The sequence below is a fragment of the Gossypium raimondii genome, chromosome 13 (genome assembly GCF_025698545.1).
Source record: "Gossypium raimondii isolate GPD5lz chromosome 13, ASM2569854v1, whole genome shotgun sequence".
Taxonomy (NCBI): domain Eukaryota; kingdom Viridiplantae; phylum Streptophyta; class Magnoliopsida; order Malvales; family Malvaceae; genus Gossypium; species Gossypium raimondii.
In genome coordinates, this window is record NC_068577.1 from 17242386 (window position 1) to 17264354 (window position 21969).

Here is a 21969-nt window from a genome sequence, read left to right on the forward strand (position 1 = left end):
GCCTTCAAAGGCGCCATAGATTTTACTGCTAGCCAAATATCCTCCTTTGTGAATGGTTGTAGAAGCTTATCATTCATGTTCCTAGAGATCCGTTTTTCAACCAGACCAAGTACTCGATCCTTACCTCCCCCTTCCGATGCTGTAAAGAGGTTTGCAAAATACCTCACAGCGATTTCCAACATCTCCTCTGTACCCGTAACCCACTGACCCAAATCATCTTTCAAACCATGAATTCGGTTACGGTTATGACGAGCCACTGCCACCTTATGAAAAAAAGATGTGTTCCTATCACCATACTAAATCCAATCAAGATGAGCACGCTGGGCCCAATACAACTCCTCTTTATCAGCTTCAAAATTCAACCCAAGTTGAACTTCCAAAATTTCACCCAATATTTCATCTGTGGGGTCCTTATCCACCAGCACAGCTAGTCGCTTTTCCAAACCCAACTTATGCCCTTTTTGTTCATGATATCTTGACCGATTCCAATTTTGAAATACCTGCAAATCGCCATGACAACCATCCCACCCCCTCTGAACAACTTCCTCAAAAGCATCATCCAAGCACCACTTAGCCTCAAAACGGAAAGGAAAATTTGACCGGCTAACCTTTTAATATACCTTGCCACTAGTATTCAACAAAAGCGGGCAGTGATCAGAAAAAGCGTGATTCAGATGCTTCAAAGAAAATTCCGGAAAAAAAGACAACCAACAAGGATTAGCAACGCCTCTATCCAGACGTTCCCGCAGATTTGAAGAAGAAACCGCCCCCGTTCCCATGTGAACCATCTACCAGAATAACCTATATCATAAAGTGAACAATCCTCTAAAACTGATCGAAATTCAGTCATTTGACGCGCCGACTTAAGCCGCCCACCTTTTTTCTCAAAAGAACTTAATATTTCATTAAAATCGCCCATAACCACCCTTGGCAAAGACTGATCATGTCCCAAACGACGTAATAGATCCCACGAATTTCGCCTATAGCGTGCATCAGGGCAGCCATAAAATCCCGTAAACCTCTATTTCACCCCAATATCCGGATCAAAGATTATCGCATCCACATGAGAAGATGAATAACTTCTAATCGAAACAAGGTCGTTACCATTCCATCCTAATGACAATCCACCCTTCGAACCCATTGCCCCAATATCAATTCCATTATAATAACCACACTTCAAACGCACTAACTCCATTCTTTTTGCGCTAAGCTTTGTTTCAATAAGAAATAAAACTCGGGGATTCAAGGCTCGTAATTTATTTCGGAGCCTATTAACTGTCCGAGGCCTCCCCAAGCCACGGACGTTCCAGCTTAGCAACTTCATGGCGCCCAGCTGCTCTGCCCAGCAGAGCCAGCCGATAAGTTACGCTGTCGCTCTTTCCCCTCCTTAGCATGAAGCGGATCATTTTCAACATTTAGCATCAAATCCATAGGTTCTTGACCCACCATCAACCCATTACTTGGCCGAAGATCCCCATTTGATCCTAACCAATTCCTATCATCTCCTCTAAGCTCCCGAAGCCATCGACTGGGAAGAACCGTTCGCCTTCTCGCCACAGCCCTAATAGATAAATCCCAACCAAAAACTATATTTTCTGGAGCCAATCTAGTCCGGATCGGGCAAAAACTCTCCCCATGCCCAAGTTTCCCACAGATAAAATAAAAGAGACTTAATTTTTCATACTGGAAACGAGCATAAAATATCCTGTCAGAGCCAACCATTACTTTCTTCCTTCGTTTTAAAGGACAAGTTACATTTAACTTGACACGAATGCGCATAAAAGAATAAGTATTACTCAAACGATCAGACAGATCATATTCCATGAATTGACACAATCCCCTTCCATGGTGGACCAATAATATCCAAATCTCATGATTTGTCTGGCCATTGTGAAACCATTGGCATGTGTTCCGCAAACCCCCTCATGGACTACTTCTAGGATTTTCTTGGCCTCGACAGTATCTACACATTTTAGTAACACCTGATCCTTTCTTCTCTTGTATAGGATCTCTCCATTTAGGACATAATCATTGGTCTGCCTTCTTAGCGTCCTATTATCATTCTTGGTTGTTTGCTTAGGGTATTCACGATTCTTTACATATTGCAATATGTCATGGTACCAAGGGTGATCATCCCTTTCTTTTTCCTCGATATTGTAACAATAGGCCAGGGCCTCATAAATGCTCATATGGATTGCTTTTAGTTCATCTTGTTTGTTCACTTTGACCATAGAGGTTAAGGTAGCCGAGACATCGGCCATCTGATTTTCATATCGCGAGAGGTAGCAGAATATGATAACATTAAACTCCTTAATTAAATTAAGAACCAGCTTTTGATAATCAATCAGCTTGGAATCTCTTGTCTCCCATTCACCCCTGAGTTGATAGATTACTAGTGCAGAGTCACCGTATACTTCTAGCACTTTGATCTTGCGTTCTATAACCGCACGGATACCCATGATACACGCTTCGTATTCCATCATGCTACTTGTGCAATCGAAATCAAGTTTACTAGTGAAGGATAATGATCTCTGTTTGGAGATACCAAGATTGCCCCAATTCCGTTACCCATAGCGTTTGAGGTGCCGTCTTTAGTTTATAGGGATATTCTCTTGGAGCACCTTCTTCAGTGGTTGCAACATACATCAGATCTTCATTCGAAAAATTGAGATTTAAAGGCTCGTAATTCTCTAGAGCTCTGCTAGCTAGGAAATTTTCTATTGCACTCATCTTTACTGCCTTCTAGTTTACATAGATTATATCAAATTTGGAGAGCAAAATTTGCCATCGAGCCATTCTTCCATTCAATACGACCGACTTCATCATGTACTTTAGAGGGTTTATTTTTGAAATGAGCCAAGTCGTATGATACAACATGTATTGTCTTAGCCTCTGGATGGTCCAGACCAAGGCGTAACACAACTTCTCGATTAGCGAATATCTTATCTCGCATTCAGTGAATTTCTCGATGAGGTAATAGATTACTCTTTCTTTCCTCCTCGACTTATTATGTTGGCCTAGTACGCATCCCATAAAATTTCCAAATACTGCAAAGTATAGTATTAGTGATTTATCTAGGCTAGGTAGCATCAACACTGGGGTATTGGACAAGTAATGTTTAGCCTTGTCGAAGGTATTCTACCATTTCTCATCCCACACACTTGGATTATGTTTCTTAAAGAGATGGAATATGGGGTCACATTTCTCGATTAGTTGTGAAATAAACCGGGCAATGTAATTTAATCTCCTTAAGAAACCCTGAACTTCCTTTTGAGTACGCGACGGTGGTAACTCTTATATGACCTTGACTTTATCTGAGTAAATTGTAATAATTTTCTCGCTAACTACAAATCCAGTAATTTACCCGACGTGGCCTCGAAAGTATATTTTGTTGGGTTCAGCTTTACCTGGAATTTCTTCAACTTTAAGAATAGTTTTCTTAAGACTTTTACATGCTTATTTTCTGTTCGGGATTTAGCGATCATATCATCGACATAAACCTCAATTTCTTTGTGCATCATATCATGAAACAGAATCACCATGGCCCTTTGATATGTTGCTTCCGCATTTTTCAGTCTAAATGGCATCATTTTATAACAAAACGTTCCTCACATTGTTATGAATGTGGTCTTCTCTATATCTTCAGGATGTATTTTATCTGGTTATATCCGAAGAAACCATCCATGAAGGAGAACAGTGAATGACCTGCCGTGTTGTCCACTAGGGTATCGATGTGAGACAACAAGAAATTGTCCTTCAGGCTGGCCTTGTTTAAATCCTTATAGTTTACACACATTTGTAATTTCCCATCTTTCTTAGGGACGGGGACTATGTTGGCTACCCACTCTGAATATTTGACCACTTGTAAGAATCTAGCGTTAAACTATTTCTTGACCTCCTCTTTTATTTTCAACATACGTTAGGTCTCATCCTTCAAAGTTTCTGCTGAACTGGCTTGCATTCTTTTATAGGAAGTTTTTGTACCACGACATCAGTACTCAGACCAGACATGTCTTGATAGGACCATGCAAATACATCTTTAAATTCTCAAAGTAACTCAATGAGATCTCGCCTTGTTTCTGCAATGATGCAAGTTCTGATTTTCACCTCTTTCTTTTCTTGTTCATCTCTTAAACTCACAATTTCCACAGACTCTTTGTGAGGTAAGATCTATTTCTCATCTTGCTATTCCATTCTTAGTAGATTAGGAGACAAGTTACAATTTTACTTATCTTCAAAGTCCTGAGGTTCTCCTAGGCACATCTCTTGCTCAAAAGGAGGCTTGGAGTTAGCCGCAACGTCGTTCATATCTTTGATATCTGGATACCTGTTATAGGAATAAAAGAAATTCCAAGGAACAAATGAATTTAAGAATGATTAACTGTACGGTATTAGTATGAATGAAAAAAAAATAGTAGAATGTTTGCCAAGTGGGACACAAAGGTGCATTGTTTTCATTGAAATAAAAATAGTGGACATGCGCCTTTTCACAAAAGGATCCCTATTACTCTCAAGCTTAGAGCAACATATGTGTTTTGAACATTATTTTAAAATAGTCCTAAATACTACAGGGATCTCCTCTACAGTCCAGTTGTTCAGAATACTTTCAGGGGTATAGAGACGGATTTTTTATAAGTTCCCTTCCTTAGTTCCCTCTTCGGAGGCACAAACATATTCCCTTTCTGAATCCTCAATATCTTCAAAAAATTCTAATTCCTTATTGTCCAATAAACTTTGTACTAGATTTTTGAATTCGACGCATTTTTGGATCTCATGTCCTTCCGCAGCGTGGAATTCACATTAGTTTTTTACTCCTTCTGGTACCTCTTCTGAATTTTGAATGATCAAGCCCACGTTTACCATTTTTTGCCAAACCCACTTTAGAGGGAACTGCCACAATTCCTTGATTAATTAGGGGACTTTTCATGTAATGAAATGAATGTAATGAAATGTAATGCTAATGAATAGAAAAGGTGCATGCAAAAGGCGTTCATTCTAGTTCAATTCCATTAGAGTAGATTTACTAGAAAATGTTTAGTCATTGTTGCATATATAAACTATTAATATATTATCAGGGGCGAAGCCAGGAAAAAAATTCAGGAGGGCTAAAATTAAATTGTCTATATCTTTATAAATTTTAAAGGATTAAATCAAAATTTTATCATTTTTAGGGGGCCAAAGTGCAATTTTTCCTTTACTAATATTTTTTTTTAAATTTAAAGGGCCAAAATGGAAAATTAGGGGGGGCTCAGATATTATAGTATATGATATGATGTAGCATTATATAATATAGTAAGAGGACTAACTTTCAAATGTACGAAGAGTATAGGGACTTAGAGCATATTTCAACCAATATAATAATAAACAATAATATATGATAATAATTAATATATATATATATAATGTTCTACTATTATATTGTAGAATATAATAAAAGATATAGTATTACATGATATTATAATGTTTAATTATTAATACATATATATATATATATATATATTTATATATAAACTATTAATGCATTATATAGTATGTGATATAGCATTATATAATATAGTAGGAGGTTAACTTTCAAATGTAAAAAAATATAGGGCTTAGAGTATAATAATAAATAACAATATATGATAATAATTAATATATTATGTACTACTCTTCTATTAAAGTATGTGATATGATACTATATAATGAAATAATATATTTTATAAGTATTAATATGTATAATTATTATATTATAGATTATAATAAAAGATATAACATCAATAGTAATTAGTAATTAGTAATTTAGTATATTAAAATGTATGTTTATAACTATAACTAGAAATATATAAAATATTATTAAAAATTTAATATATTAAATTAGATTTTAAATTGGACATTTTACAAATTGTATTTGGGTGTTGGGTTTAATTTATTTTATTTTAGACTTAAGATTTGGGGTATAATTAGTGTATTTTGAGTTTGGATAATAATGAGTATATTATTTGGGTTCTAAAATAAATATTTTAGAATATGAGCATTAGGTTTATAAATTAAATAAGAAAGATAAAAGTTATTCTATTGCCAATATAATAAAATAATGAACAATAGAAGATGTTTCCGTTAATTAATATAATACCATAAAATAATAAATTTTACATACAATAAGGACTTTAATTATTTTATATAGAATAATTTTATTAATTATTTATAATTTATACTTTTATAAGCCAAATTTAAATTGTGTTGTCATCGTATAAAAGTAAAATAAATTATTACATTCGAAATTAAAATATGCATAACTTATATACTTTAAAAATATTTGAATCCGTCAAAGCCAGATCCGAGCCGAAATCAAAAAAAATTTGAGTTCAAAAAAATCGAGTCCAAAAGACCTCGAACTCATAATAAATCCACCAAAACAATACATTTTTTTGAATATGTTATACATCAAATCATCATTTCTTTTGATCAAATTAGGGATTGTGAAATTTCTTTTTAAAAATGAGGACCCATTATTATTTTTAACTTATCTCAATTTTAAAATTTTGGTAAATAAAAATTTAGTGAGTATCCAAACCAGATATATGAAAATACTTTAAAATTTTGGTAAATAAAATTTTTAATATATGAATAATATTTATTAATAAAAATTTGGTAAATATTAATGTGAGTGAAATATGTTTGAAATTTTATTAAAATTTTTATTTATCAAAATTTCAAAAATTGGCAATTTTCATATATTTGATTCTGATACTTATTAAATTTTTTAATTTGATATTCACTAAATTTCTTATTGCTAGTCCTATATTTAATTTTTTGTCTCTTAGATTTTGAGAGCTGATTGTTTGTCAAATTACCAAAAATGAATGAAAAAGTTGCCACAATAAGAATTAATCATTTTTAAACTTTAAAATTAAAAAATATAAAAATTATTAAAATTATAAAAAACATAAAAAAATAAAAATATTTTTAATTTTTAAAAATTAATTAATTGTTGACATGGCATACACATGAATTGTTACGTCAACAAAATTAACAGACATTAACATTTCCATTCATTTTAGGGTGAATTGATAAGTATAAAATTTGAAGGTTAAAGATAAAAGTGAGAATTGAATTAAATAGAAAAATGCAAGTGTCAAAATGGTAATGAAATGAAGATTTGGTGCATGAGAGATTAGAAAAGACTACATTTTCTCCTCCTCTCTCGTAACAAAAAAAGCATGTTGTTTGTACTGTGGGATAAGTATTGAAGGCTTTTTAATGGATTTTCGTCTCATTCTCCCTAAAATCAAACAACCCACTCCAAAATTATATCTTTTTCAATGGAGAAGATAGTAGCTTTATTGAAGATGATAATAATGATGTCCTGATTGACGGAATTAAAGTTGAGTACCAAAATCAACATTTTCAAATAAGTAGTAGATTAGAAGATTTGGTAACATACAATGGGCAAATATGCTATTATCCCTAATATTTATGCATATGTAACACGCAAAGATGTAACAGTCCAACTGCTAGTAATCTTTTATTAATATATTAAAAGTGAAGGCCAAAGTCGTATCACTTTGAACTAGTCCACATGTCAACCCATATTTCATTTTCCCCAAAATAACAAGTTAGCACCTTCTATTAGTCAACACATAAACAAAGAAACAGTCTAAGCTAAAACTGGAATCTGATGAATCTTTATTGGGAGGGCCAAACTAAAATAATGTATAATGTTGAAATAAGAAAATATTTTATTTCTAAGTACGCATGTGGGAATACAAAATTTGTTTACCAAATTGTCTAATTCCTGATTGAAACCAAAGATACTAAAAATAATTACGAAGCCTATTGGAGGTTTTGGTTATGAAAGAAACTAGACATTAATTTTTGGTTGAGAGGTCAAGGAAAAATATAAATTGTTGGGTCAAACCTAAAAGTTTTATGGTAAAAAGGTTAAGTTGAATTGATAACTTTTAAAAAGAGTCTAAAATTGCAATATAACCATTTTATCTGAGGGGGCTAAGGCCCTCCTGCCCCATTTGGGTTCTCCCTGAATGAAACTTTGGAAAATATATTAAACAATTCGTCAACACCAATTTCAAGTCCTAAACCTTAAAAGTCTTGATTGTTTCTCTACGCATCAAAGTAAAGTACCATATAAAAACTTACGTAATCTGTATCTTAAAATAAAAGTAAAGGAAGAGCTTTGACTTTTGATATCAAGAAATTAAAGATTTTCACCTCATCAAAAGAGACTGATTCAATGAGCTACCTTTTTTCTTAAAACATCTTTGTAACTCCCAGAAACTCTCAAGTCTTCAGGTTCTGCAACTTCACCGAATACACGGACGGCTGTGGTTTGACGATGTCGGTACGAGCTTTTCCAAAATCTCATTCTTTGTTAAGTAGCAATCTAGAGGCTCAGGATCAATTATTCCTCCATTAAAACTTGCTTATTAGCATTTCCATGTTTCAATATCATCTGCAAGACACTACATGTTACATAGACTCCTCATTTCTTTATCAAATATTGCATACATTCGGTTATGGATATATGATCCTGCAATTGTATTAGGGAAAGAAAATTTACGTATAACCATGCCAAACGCATACCTGTATCCGATACTTGAATCCAGATAAGATATGTTTAGATTGGTGAAGTACAATCATAGACTAGAAAATTGCCAACTTATGGGAATGATTCCTATGAATTTAATCCTGGTGAACCTTCAAGCATCCCATGCTTTTAGATAAATAGATATTATTATATAGCTGAGATTTGTTCATATGAGACAAATGAAACCACCAATGTGATCACCATCTGTTTCTATTTTTGTCAAACAAGCAAATTCATCTTCAAGTCATGAGCAATGCTTTGATTGTATCCTGGACTATGCATATTGGCCTTATTTTCTGAATTACAAGAAACAGAAAATACTTATATCTTGGCTTATAGCTTGAAGAAATCATTACTGATCCAACATCTCAATTCTTTTGATCTTTTTTTCCTTTTTCAGATAGACAACACTGCTTTTGCTGGTCTTTTTGCATCCTTGTTGGCTGATATTACAGCAGTCACAGAATCAGTAGAGTGCATAGAAGTAGAGCAGGAGAGTTTCTTTGAAGCTGGATGCTACCTTTATCGAGTTTTTCCAGTGATAATGGAGTTGAAGTATACTGAGAAAACCCCAAAAAATGCAAAAGAGATTCTAGAAACTATTTCCCAGAATGTCAATCTGGCAAAAGATCTTGTGGGAGATTGCGATAAAAATAACCAACCAGTTTCAGATTCTGAACTTGGAAGCATCATAGGCCAGCTGGAAGGGGTGATAAAAGACATAGGTGAGTGTTTGTGCTTGATACCATCTGCAACATTTGGGGGCGAGGGATATGCAGAAACTGCAGTCCGGTCTCTTTCGGAGGAAATGCAGAATGTCCGCTTCAAAGTTAAGAGACCTCAAGAACTACGAACTAAAGAGCTCAAACCACAGATATCTTTTGCAGCAGAGCAGCATAAGAAATCTGAAATGGCGACAGAAAGTTCTCAAATGCCACAACTAACGCAGAATGTCCACATTGAAGTTAAGCAACCTCAACCTCAAGAACTACGAACCAAAGAGCTCAAACCGCAGACATCTTTTGAAACAGAACCGCATGAGAAATCAAAAATGGAAATAGGAAGTTCTGAAATGCCACAACTAATGCAGAATGTCCACATTGAAGTTAAGCAACCTGAAGATCTACGAACCAAAGAGCTCGAACCACAGATGTCTTTTGCAAAAGAACCACATAAGAAATCAAAAATGGCAACAGAAAGTTCTCACATGCCACAACTAATGCCAATGGAATCAGATCTTTACTCTGTCAATGTGGAAGTCTCAGTCTCCACAGAAAGTTCTCAAGCTTCGAACATGCCATGCCTAAATGATTTCCTTAAAATTACGAATCAGAAAAGCCAGAATGAGAACGTAAACAAATCCTTGCCAAGATTGCCACAGGTAGCTCATTATATCGAACCTATGTATGACACTTTCTTCTGTCCATTGACTAAGCAGATTATGGATGACCCAGTTACCATTGAGAGTGGAGTGACATATGAGAGGAAGGCGATAATGGAGTGGTTTGAAACGTTCAGTCATCTAGAGGATATAATCTGTCCAACAACAGGGATGAAGCTCACGAGCAGGGTTTTAAGCACCAATGTTGCTCTAAAGACCACAATAGAGCAATGGAAGGATAGGAACGAAGCTGCAAGGATCAAGGTTGCTCGTGTGGCATTATCTTTGGCTAGTTCGGATAATATGATACTAGAGGCAATAACAGATCTGCAACATATCTGCAAAAGGAAACAGTACAATAAGGTACAAGTGCTTAGTGTTGGAATATTGCCATTGCTTATTAAGTTACTCGGATACAAAGATAGAGATGTCAGATGTGGAGCCCTGGAACTATTACGACAATTGGCTGAGGAAGACAACGAAGGAAAGGTTTGGATTTTTACCATTTACAGATATTTTAGTACACTACTGCATGCATGATTGTAGAGCTTAACCTGAATATCTATTACATATCCTTCATAATGATGCAAACTGTGGTGGATATGAACATTCCTGATCCTGTCTTTATTTGTAATCACCAAAACTAGAAGTTTTAAGTAAGCACAAAGACTTCAGAAAACTTTTCCCTGGAGATATGCACCAATTTCTTTATATTTCCTGCAGGAAATGATTGCTAATGCAATGGATTTATCAACGCTACTGGAGTTGTTATCGAGTAGCCACCAGTCCGTTCAGCATGCATCATTGCTTCTCTTGCTTGAGCTTTCAAGAGGTCAAGCTTTACGTGAAAAAATTGGGTCAGCAACTGGAGCCATTTTGATTCTGATCAGAATCAAATATAACCATCAGGTCGATCCCTTTGCTTCACAAAAAGCAGATGAAATTTTAAAGAACCTGGAGAGATTTCGAGACAACATAAAGCAGATGGCAGAGTATGGGTTCTTGGACCCTCTTTTGAATCATCTAACCGTAGGTAATTTACCTTTCTTTATGATTGACCTTCTTCCAAATAATAATTTTAGAGCATTAGTTAGCTGACACCAACATTTCAAGGGAACTATTTAGAAACTGCACATTAAATGGCAGTTAGATTAACTGAAGAATGTTCAAGTTTGATCATAAAAGTCAAACGAGTTTTGAAGTCTAAGACAAGTATGCTGATGTGTAAATAAGCAGGTTCCAAGGAGGTGCAAATGGAAATGGCAAGCTACTTGGGGGAAATCATACTTGGTAATGACAGCAAAACTTATGTGGCCGAGAGGGCTTCTCCTAGTCTCTTTAAAATGGTGCAAAGTGGTAACACCATTATCAGAAAGGCAGCATTTAAGGCTTTAGCACAAATCTCATCTCACCATCCAAATGCCCGGATACTAGTAGAAGCTGGTGTTGTCCAAATTATGGCTGAAGAGATGTTCGCTCGTAGGATATATGATGAACCAATGAACTCAAAGAAAGAAGCTGCTGCAATACTTGCTAATATTCTCGAGTCGGGGGTTGAGCATGATAGCATCCAAGTAAATCCCCATGGCCACAGGATAAGTTCAGATTATGTTGTCTATAACATTATCTGCATGCTTAAAAACTCAACAGCTCATGAACTCGACATCAATCTCATCAGAATCCTCTTATGCCTCACTAAGTCACCCAAGTCAATGGCAACAATTGTCTCAGTTGTGAATGAGACTGAAGCAAGCTACACTCTCATTGAACTCATCAATACCCAACATGAACAACTTGGGATTGCAGCAATCAAGCTACTCATTACCCTTGCATCACATGTCGGTAACACACTAGCAGAGAGGCTCTGCAAAACCAGGGGGCAGCCTGAGAGTTTAATTGAGAGCCAGACTGAAACTAACCACATCACAGAGAAGCAGGCAGTTTCAGCAAAATTCCTAGCAAAACTCCCCCAACAGAATCTAACACTCAACCTTGCTCTTCTGCACAAGAATGTTGTCCCCACGATCCTTCAGAGAATCATTTTGATCCAAAGAAGTGGAATAAGAACTAGCAGGCATGCAACTGTTTACTTAGAGGGCCTAGTTGGGATTCTTGTTAGATTCACAACTACACTGTATGAACCACAGATCTTGTTTCTAGCAAAAGCTCACAACCTCACATCGGTGTTCACGGAATTGCTCACAAAGACATCCAGTGATGAAGTTCAAAGATTATCAGCAACTGGACTAGAGAAGCTCTCATTAGAGTCAATTAAACTATCAAAGCCACCAAAAATTAAGAAAACCAAGCTTACGAACTTGTTCCACCTGCCAAAGCTTCTATCTTCCAGTTCATTAAAAAGGAGAAAGATACCATTACTGTGTCCAGTTCATAGAGGGGTATGTTCTTCAGAAACCACATTTTGTTTGATCGATGCAAACGCTGTCGAAAGGCTATTGGCATGCCTGGATCATGAGAATAACGAGGTAGTTGAAGCTTCATTGGCAGCTATATGTACTTTGCTGGACGACAATGTTGATGTGAACATGAGTGTGAGCCTTTTGAGTGAAGTAAATGCTATTCAACATATCTTGAATGTGGTGAAAGAGCACAGACAAGAGGGCCTGTGGCAGAAATCATTTTGGATGATTGAAAAATTCCTAGTTAAAGGTGGAAATAAGTCAGCTTCAGACATATCACAGGATAGGTTACTGCCTGCCTCATTGGTTAGTGCTTTTCATCATGGGAATGGTAGTACAAGGCAGATAGCTGAGAATATTTTAAGACACTTAAATAGGATGCCAAACACCTCAACTAGTTATTACACCATGTAAAAAAGATACCCCAAATTCACTCCGATGTTAATTTAAAGCACCTGCCTTTATGAAGTACACCCCTTTATTATAGTATCAATCATTCTAAGTTGTTTCAGAAAGGAAAAAAAAAAAAAAAAACCTTAATTTGTGTTATACTGTCAAATTGTCTACCAAATCTATAAATCTTATTAACCAGAGAAGACAGATATGCTAGGACGATGTTTTCAAGTTCAACTCACTCAGACAATTTTATCATTATTATAGTCTAAGATCAATCCATGATACATTTTATATTGCTCTTTTTAAAGGAATATGAGCAAGTTTTAAACGGTGGAAACACCATTGCACAAAAAAGGGAGAAATGTAGTGGAGGCTTTTGGTCAAAGAGGCAATCCTTTCCAAGTTTTGACGTACCCAGAAGTCCCAGAAATACTGATTAACCATGGAGACATGAACTAGAGAAATAGACAGCAAGGCAGCAAAGAAAATTAGCCTTGGCATGTAGCAGAACCAATTGATCTGTGAAGTATTTGTGGGTTTTTGGCAGGCAGGATTCAGCTGGCAGCCTGTCATATACAGTCGTTGACATAATAACCGTTGTTTTCAACATTCAATACATCTTCCTGATAATACCTTCCGAGACCAAGTCCTTTTTATGCGAATAATCCAGTGATTTGGTCATTTGAATAGTTAGCCAAAGGTTTGATCTACTCATCATCAGTTTTGGGCACAGAAAACAGCATCACCAGAAATCTCCACACGAGCATGTTCCATCTTTAAACAAGTGGAAGCGGACAGCATCTCTTACTAGTATCTCTCTGTGTGTTATCTTAGAAATATACTTAGTTGCATTATGGCAATCCCCACACACCCTAAGATTTTTAACTATCCGTATGGGAAGCCTGGGAGGGATAAATATCAACCCAAATGCAATTGCAAGCCTCTCACTGTGGTAATTAAGCATCTTTTTCTTTTCTGATTCCTCAACATCATGAAGAACAGTACTCAGATCCGGTACATAACCCTCTTCTATCATCTTGTGGTTTAGTTTGTCAAGCTCAGCATATATCTGATCTGAAAATGGACTTGTCTGGTCATCTGCTGAGAAAATGTGCACTTTGCCTTTATATTTGATCCAACTGCATCCCGGTTCCTTTCTCACTCCTTTATCTCTCATTCCCCTCCTTAATTCTGACACATAATCCCATTTTCCTTTAGCAGCATATATGCTTGAGAGTAAGATGTAACCTGCAGGATTGTTGGGCTCTAGTTCCTGAAGGGATGCAGCTGCCCATTTCCCAACTTCCAAGTTACCATGCAGTCTACATGAGCTAAGTAAGGTGGACCAACCAATTGCATCAGGAGGCATAGGCATTTTGTTTATAAAGCATCTTGCTTCCTCTAACCTTCCAGCTCGGCTAAGAAGGTCAATCATGCAAGTATAATGATCAACAACGGGCATGATTCCATGTTCTTTTACCATTGACTCAAAATACTGATACCCTTTTTCCACTAGTCCTGCCCTACTGCAAGCTGATAGAACACCAACAAAAGTAACTTCATCAGGTTTTAGACCATGAGCTAACATTTTTTGAAACAAATCAATTGTTTCATCGGCTTTACCAAACTGAGCATACCCTGACACCAATGCAGTCCAGGAAACTTCATCCCTAAAATTCATCTCATTGAAAAGGCGGTTAGCATCTTCTATACTTCCACATTTGCTATATAAAGTAACAAGTGCATTAGAAACTGTTGTGAAAGAAAATAAGCCAGAAACTATTGCTTGGCCATGAAATTGTGAACCCTCTTCTAAGCTTGCTAGGTTTGCACATGAGCTAATTACACTTCCTAGAGTATAATAATCAGGGTTGATGCCATTTCTCTGCATGTCACAAAAGACTCTAATAGCTTCTTCACTGTACCCATTCTGGCCATAACCCACTAGCAGTGCAGTCCAGGACACAACATTCTTGTGGGTCATCCTCTTGAAAACTGCCTCGGCAAACGCTATCCTTTTGCACTTGCAATACATGTCAACAAGTGCACTGCCTACAAAGACATTATCCATATGATTAGTTCTAATTACAAAAGCATGAGCTTGCTTGCCTTCTTTCAGGGCCATTAAACCCCCACAGGCCGTCAACATACTTCCAAAGGTAAACTGATCCATAACCAAGCCTTCTGTCCTCATCTCTCTGAACAAATCAATAGCCTCTTTATACAAACCATTCTGAGTCAATCCCGTGATCATAGTTGTCCAAGAAATGGCATCTTTTTCCCGCATACTGTGAAACAACGACCAGGAATCCTCCACCATACCACACCTCAAAAACCCAGTAATCATTGTGTTATACATTACCACATTCCGCTCTGGCGTTTCATCAAAAACTTGTTTTGCATCGTAAACAAACCCTGCCTTTGAATACATATCCATCAAAGGACAACTCACAAACACATAAGATCCAAACCCAAACTTCACAATCTGCCCATGAATCTGCCTACCCAAATCAATACACCCTTGACTAGAAGACAATATAAGCATAGTAGAAAACGTAATCCTATTCAAATTAGCAGCTCCATCCCCCAACATTGAATTATAACCCTTCACGGCATCAGTTACCAAGGCACGAGAAGCATACCCCGAAATAAGGGAATTCCAAGAAACCCCATCACGCTTAGGCATGCGGTTAAATATATCATTCATGTCTGAAAGATTCCCAGACTTCGAATAAGTAAAAAGAATAGTGTTCCATGAAAAGAGATTTGGTTGGGGAATTTTATCAAACAAGTTGCGTGCGTAGGTTAAATCCCCTAGTTTACCGTATGCATTAACAAGATTGTTTAATAGGAATGTTTCAGGGTCTTTTATGGTTCTAAGAATGTGGCAATGGATTTTCTTTGCTTGTGACCGGTTTCGGGTCTCGGTGCAGATTTTCAGTAATGAACAGTAGCAGTTAGAGTTGGAAGACATTTTCTGTCTATTGAAAACAATTAGTTGGCGGGAATTGGCGTTTGCCCTTTTCGGCCTAAAATAAGAGTAAAAGATATATATATATATATATATATATCAGCTGGTTTCGGTGTGTTTTATTGGCCTGTTTGAGGCATTGGGTCTTTTCTGGGCAGCTCTTTGTTGGACTGAATGCTGTCAAATTTTTTATACAAGGGTAGGGTTATCCAAAGATCGATATCAGCTGGAAAATATCAAGTAAGTCAACACTTGAATTCATTTGACTTAGTTACGAAATAAAACCGTAATTGGTTTCGAAGAGGGGAAAAAATGAGTAGCAAGATTGAAGAACATTATATGTCCTTAAAAAGTTAATCAACAAATAGCAACTTACATCTCTGAACTGAACAAAATACATCTCTTCCATCACTAAATTACAGTAAGACATCATCTAAGAATACTTGATAACACATTACTCATATATCACAAAAGATTTCCATATTATCAATCTATACAATCATACAAATGTATCACTGCCCTAACATTACAGTTAACGAACCACGGGCCTTCAAGCATGTGCCTCAGTTGAATGTTGACTCTGATATTCCTAGCTATAAAACCAGGTGAATAGCATCTTCGGTTATTCAATAAGAACAGGGTAGTAGTGACTGCATATGCTTATACTTCAAAATTTCGAAAGAGTGATTTGCGTGTCCTTGGCTACCTTCAAGAATGCGGTATAAATGTAACAGGTAGAGGGTCATATGAGCTGCGTGGGATAGAGCTATAAACCCTTTAGGATCAAAGTTCTACTTTCGTATGACCTGAAGGTTGAGAACCTGCAAGAGAAATAGATTAATTATAGTCCGATTGGAGAACATTCTGCCTATGACAGGCTGCAAAGGGCGTGTTGATAAAAGAGAGTAAATACCATTTACTTCTTGGCTGTCAGAAGCAGTACTTGTTCCATAGTTCATTTGGACAACATTGTGGAGCTCATCCTCCCATGCATTTGATAGCTGGAACCAAAATGTAAGTAAATTTGTAATCCTCATACGCTCATGAAGTTAAGCAAGATGTCAATCACATCATGCACTAAAGCCAAGTCTGGTTTTAAAATATACTAATAAAAGAACAAAAGGACTTACAAAGACTCAAGAGTCATAGGTTTCCGAATAATTAACCATTGGATGCTATATATACCCAAACACATGCTTAAAGTGTGAACTATAAAGAAAAGAAGAGAAGTAAAACCTGATTAGGCTCCTTGAATCCTCCGGTCATTGGTGTGAAGTGGGAACTGAGAGTTCTACGAATAATATCAGCATTATTCTCCATGACAGGAAAACCACCTGGACCAAGTCCAGGTTGAGATGGATGTAACGGAGGATAACCCACAGATAAATCAGGAGAAAACCCCAGAGTTGATGGACCAGCTCGTGATTGAATAATCTGTACTTCAATGGATTAGAAGAGACATATAGACATGAGTAATTGCTAAATCTACATGGATCAACTTACATCTTTTGCAAGAAGCCCTTCTATATTACAATCTACCCGAGGATTCACTGTTGCAAGTTTCATTGATAGAAACTGCAAAAGAAGAAAATAAAGTGACACATTAGGGCTTGTGAAGGAAAGCTGATGGTTATATCTATACAGTATATGCAAATCAGAGAAAGTAATTGATGAAAGGCTCAGGAATACTACCATATAAGCCCTGAGGTTGTAACAATATATACATCAATCTAACAAGATTCACAAGTTACTTTAGTTTGTATATATATTTTATCAGATCATTTTTTATAAGATCGAAGTGTGCACCACTATACCACCACTAACTACACTAGATCACCAAGGAACCAAGGGTTTGGAAAAGTTAAGTTGTGAATTATGCTCCAATACCTCAACCTGCCGCTGAAGTGACTGCACGTAGTTAATGATTTCATCTAGCATCACTGCCTTGCCTGTAACCTGCAAGAACCAATAAACCCTTAGAAACTGAACTACACTAGCTGGTCCAACTGCGGCTAAGAAGTGAATTTGACTGTACTCCTTAAGCTATACCCTCCAAGAAAGCATACCTTATTGCAACCAGGTACAAGATCCTGCAGAAATTTCATCCTTTCACTGATCTTTTCTCTTCTTACCTGAAGTCATAACCAATTAACTCCAATCAGATGATTTAAATATTGCTAAGCTTTCAGTAAGTTCCATGTAATCTTTACCCTTTCTGCAAGACTATGGCTGTTTGTTGCCTGCCCTCTTCGGGCTCTGACATGGATGTATTCCTCTTTTGGTGGATCAGAAGCTTGAGAACCTTGTTTTCCATGTTTAGCCGTAGTCTTATTGACCATTGTAGTTTGGTTCTGGTCTACTTTCTGTTGATTTTCAGCACCATCCTTTGTAGCCTCGACAGGTGATTGGCTTCCCTTAGCTTGATCAACCTCAGCCTCCTGCCATAAAACCAAGTATAAACAAAAAATGCATTGTAGATCAGGGAAAGAATTTCGTAAACAATTTTTTTTACCTGTACGCTCCTTTTTCTTTTCTTAGAACTAAGAATCTTAGCTGAAGATTCACCAGCTGTACCATCCAATGCAGAAGGTTCATCATGACCTCCAGCACCGCCACTAGACTCAGCCTCATTAGACTCATTACCAGAGCCACCATTTCCTTGTTTTGCTTCTTCATTTGATCTCACAAGACTTCCACCGTTCCTCTCATTCTTGAGTGGGCTTTCTTGAGTAGCCCTATTTTCAGCTGGCAAATCTCTAGAAGCTTCAGTGGTAATCAACTTACTTCTCTGAGATTCCACACCAGAAATTGATTTAATCCCACTGATTGTGTAAACATCTTGCGGTCCTTGCATCAAGCCCACACCTCTAGCATAGACACCCATTGCTTCAGGAATACCAAAAGGGTTCACGATATCACTAAAATTTCCCCCATTAAAGCTTGAGAACTTGGCAGCACGCTCGATGAAAGCTGAGTCAGTTGGTAACTGAGATAGGCTCGAAGGTAGAACCCCAGAAGCATTCGGTAAAAATATACCCCCTTTCAGCATTGAACTTGAAGCATTCCATCCCATCTCAAATGGTCTATCAATGCTACCTCTCACAGAGGCAGGACCACCTCTACCGATTCCCATTGCATTTGAAGAGCTTGCACCATTTTGCACATTAATATCACAAAATCCCAAGTTTTGTGAATTAGAAGGGTGCTCCCAAAGGTTAGAACAAAACGAGTCTCCCATTGAAGCTGAAGCAGATGAAGAACCAATAACCAAGGGATTATCACTAGAAACTAAACTCATAGGAGTACTTGTGAGATTGGAACCACCAAACTGCCAAGCCGATGACATACTGGATGCCTGGTAGTTTAAGCTATTGTCATTTCTCTTCTCTAGCTCATATTTATCCTTTTCACCTACATCCATTCCTCTTCAACAATAATGCAGAATAACTTTGAACGCCTTTCTCCACAACTATGTTTGAACACCTAGGCAATAGTCCAAAGTCAGGCTCCTTAAAGATTTGACCACTACCTAAAAATACCCTCAACTGCACTTAGTCTAAGATTATCAACCAAAGATCAAAGACCACAAAAAAGACAGGTATAGAGAACAACAACAAACATATCACATGGGAAAATTATCTAATTCTTTGACATATATTAATACACAATAACTTTGCCAACAAGCTTCAAGCTAAGTCCAGAAGGGATCTGAAAACTTAAGATATAAGAAATTTATAGTCCTAAAAAGCTAAAATTCACCCACCCCAAAAGAAAATCATAAGAACTGCTCAGAGGAAGTATCAAGAAAACCACTTCTGCACTTCAAGTAGTGAACCCCCAAAAAAACATAACTGGAATTATGTACCACAAGCTGAAACATCTGCCATTTCCAAAGCAACAACTGAAAATTGGAAGTACCCAAACTTGCATAAATTAAAAAGCCTTCTTCAGGACAAAAAGATAGAACAGACCAGAAAAAGGAAGTTAAAAGAAAATCTGTAAAAGAAAGAAAGAAAAAAGGTCCACCAGAAGCAGTCAATTTAGTCCAAGAAAACAAAAGAGAACATTGGTTTCAGTACAATAAATAAAGCCACCCTTCTCATTCAAAACCCTAGTCAGAATTTAGCAGAGAACCCAGAAAGAGAAAGGAACTCAACAAAAAGTAGAGAAAGAGAAAGATACCCATATTCAGATTCTGTGCTTACTTTTATTGTACTCCCTCTGCACTCTCATTCAAAGCCTTCTTTTTTTCAACACACCCAGACACACAAAAGTTAAAGCTTTTATAGAATTTTCGCAAAGCTCTTTTCTTTTGTGTGTGTGTTTGCTCAGCAACAGAGCAACTCTGTTACAAAACAGTCAAATAAAACCAGCGAAGAAAAGTAATAAAGGAGGGAGTTTTATTACTTTAGAGTGAGAAAATAAATGGGTATTTGTCTATTTTGAAGAAGACAGAGTGAAAGAGAAGAGTAATGGCAAATGTCCTGCATTTATACCCACGCTTGCATCAAAAAGAGAGCTGTTTGATCATTAACCACCGCCACTGCTACTGTTAAAATATTACAAAACACCCTTCTTCTCTCTTCCTTCAAAACTTCAAAACTTTTGCTTACTCTGGTCTATCCGATGTAGGGAGTATTTTCTTTTAGAAAAAAGCAAAAAACTTTAAATCACTTTGGGGTTATTTTTTTAAGCCTGTTTTCAGTGTTTTTAATTTGTATATTTTAGTTATAATTATACCCATTTGAGCTAGCAACTGACAATGCCAACTACCATTAAATGATTTTTTTACTATCCCAGCAGTATTCTTTTTTTCTTTTCTGTTTATCTTATTTTATTTGTCCTTTTGATTAAAAAAGAACCTTGGGAGGAGAGCTTCAAGATCTTTAATGGAGGTTTGTTTGGTCAAGAAGCTAAAATCTAGCTCATTTCACACTAAATTATTATATTTCGGGGCTCACAAATTTAAATATCCATATGGGTCACTTATGCAGTGGCCATTACTGTTGATTTTCATTATGGGGAAGAAGATATGGTCTCTCTTGGATAACTTAACGATCTTATCCCTCTTTTACTGTTCCACTGTGTGAAAACTTAATATATGCTGAAAACGCCCGGTTTACACTATTAACAAAATCAAAAGAACATTAGATGGCTACTTTCCCAATAGTATCCTAATTTTGTTTACTACTATAAACATAAAACCAATTACAAGTCAAAATTGCAACATTTATACAACTCTTTTAACATTACAAGTCAAAAGAACATTAGATGTCTTCCTTTGTCATTTTTGACAAAACTCTACAACAAAAATAAAACATATCTCATAATCATAAATAAATTAAACAGACTATTAAAACAAGTAAAGTCCCATCAATCATCCAACTGGCATAGTTAAGCAACAATCCTCGAGAATTTTAATGTTTACAAACTAGCGAATAGCAATAAAAACTAAATAACTAAGTTCAAAAAAACACAATCATTCATCAGTAGTCTGAGCAGGAAAAAAACTACTTCACTTCCCCTGCATCCAAGCTCCTAGAAGAAATTGAAGAGCTTATTTCTTTGCCTTGTTGATTTGATGAACCTGAGCATTTCGTGATTTGATTTTGCTTTTCATAAATTTGATCATTCTAGCTCGTTGAGCAACTTCCAAGTTTTGTGGAGTTGTAACATTAGGTGCAACATGTTCATCAGCAACAAGGGAGTCGGGTTCAACATCAAAGTTAGAATCATCAGCCTATTTCTCTGTCTTCGGCTTGTATGAGATCTTGGCTAAAGGAGGAGATGGCTCAAAATAATAAGCTATAGACACAATATTATACGAGATCCAAGATTAAATGAAGACATATTACCAACTTTATGCAGTAATAGTCCCATGGTTTTATTGATTAAATTCCTTTGAAGAGATGACATCCAATTCCTTACAACAATTTAATGAAGAAGAACATACTTTAAACTTAGTTGAGGCAGGAACAACCTTATTGCCAGGCCAAGTGGGCGAACCCCTTTAGTAAATTCCTTCACAATCTTATTAAAGTCTTCTATATAATCAACTTCTACACCATTATGCTTTAGAAAATTGTTAACCAAGGCAGGGGAGAACATAAAGGTATGACCTTAAACATACACTTTCATGTTGGTGATGGCCTTAAGTAGGTTACTGTAGATATCCAAGACAATAGTCTTCACATATGGCTTTAACATCTAGGGT

At 36.3% G+C, this 21969-nt stretch overlaps 3 protein-coding genes across 7 annotated transcripts; 1 reads left to right on the forward strand and 2 right to left on the reverse strand.

Moving 5' to 3' along the window:
- The first annotated feature begins 8156 nt into the window (after positions 1-8156).
- LOC105782936 (putative U-box domain-containing protein 42) lies at positions 8157-12881 on the forward strand. Its single transcript, XM_012608041.2, has 4 exons — positions 8157-8341; positions 8988-10457; positions 10692-11001; positions 11205-12881. Exons 1-4 carry the CDS (start codon positions 8336-8338, stop codon positions 12800-12802), a joined length of 3384 nt encoding a protein of 1127 aa, XP_012463495.1. The 5' UTR covers positions 8157-8335; the 3' UTR covers positions 12803-12881.
- Positions 12882-13337: 456 nt separating this feature from the next.
- On the reverse strand, positions 13338-15934 carry LOC105782937 (putative pentatricopeptide repeat-containing protein At1g68930). Its single transcript, XM_012608042.2, has one exon. The coding sequence runs from the start codon at positions 15756-15758 to the stop codon at positions 13527-13529; it is 2232 nt and encodes a 743-aa protein (XP_012463496.1). The 5' UTR covers positions 15759-15934; the 3' UTR covers positions 13338-13526.
- A 134-nt stretch (positions 15935-16068) lies between these two features.
- LOC105782938 (transcription factor bHLH49) lies at positions 16069-20436 on the reverse strand. Of its 5 annotated transcripts, none has more exons than XM_012608044.2 (9): positions 19961-20436; positions 18268-19238; positions 17966-18193; positions 17822-17887; positions 17643-17711; positions 17259-17330; positions 16992-17189; positions 16669-16756; positions 16069-16576 (listed from the first exon to the last, which is right to left on the reverse strand). In XM_012608044.2, the coding sequence occupies exons 2-9, from the start codon at positions 19174-19176 to the stop codon at positions 16539-16541; spliced, it is 1668 nt and encodes a 555-aa protein (XP_012463498.1). In that variant the 5' UTR covers positions 19177-19238; positions 19961-20436; the 3' UTR covers positions 16069-16538. The 5 variants fall into 5 exon arrangements, with proteins under 5 accessions (XP_012463498.1, XP_012463497.1, XP_012463499.1 ...); XM_012608043.2 differs by having other exon boundaries at positions 18268-19656; XM_012608045.2 differs by having other exon boundaries at positions 19938-20436.
- Positions 20437-21969: the final 1533 nt, after the last annotated feature.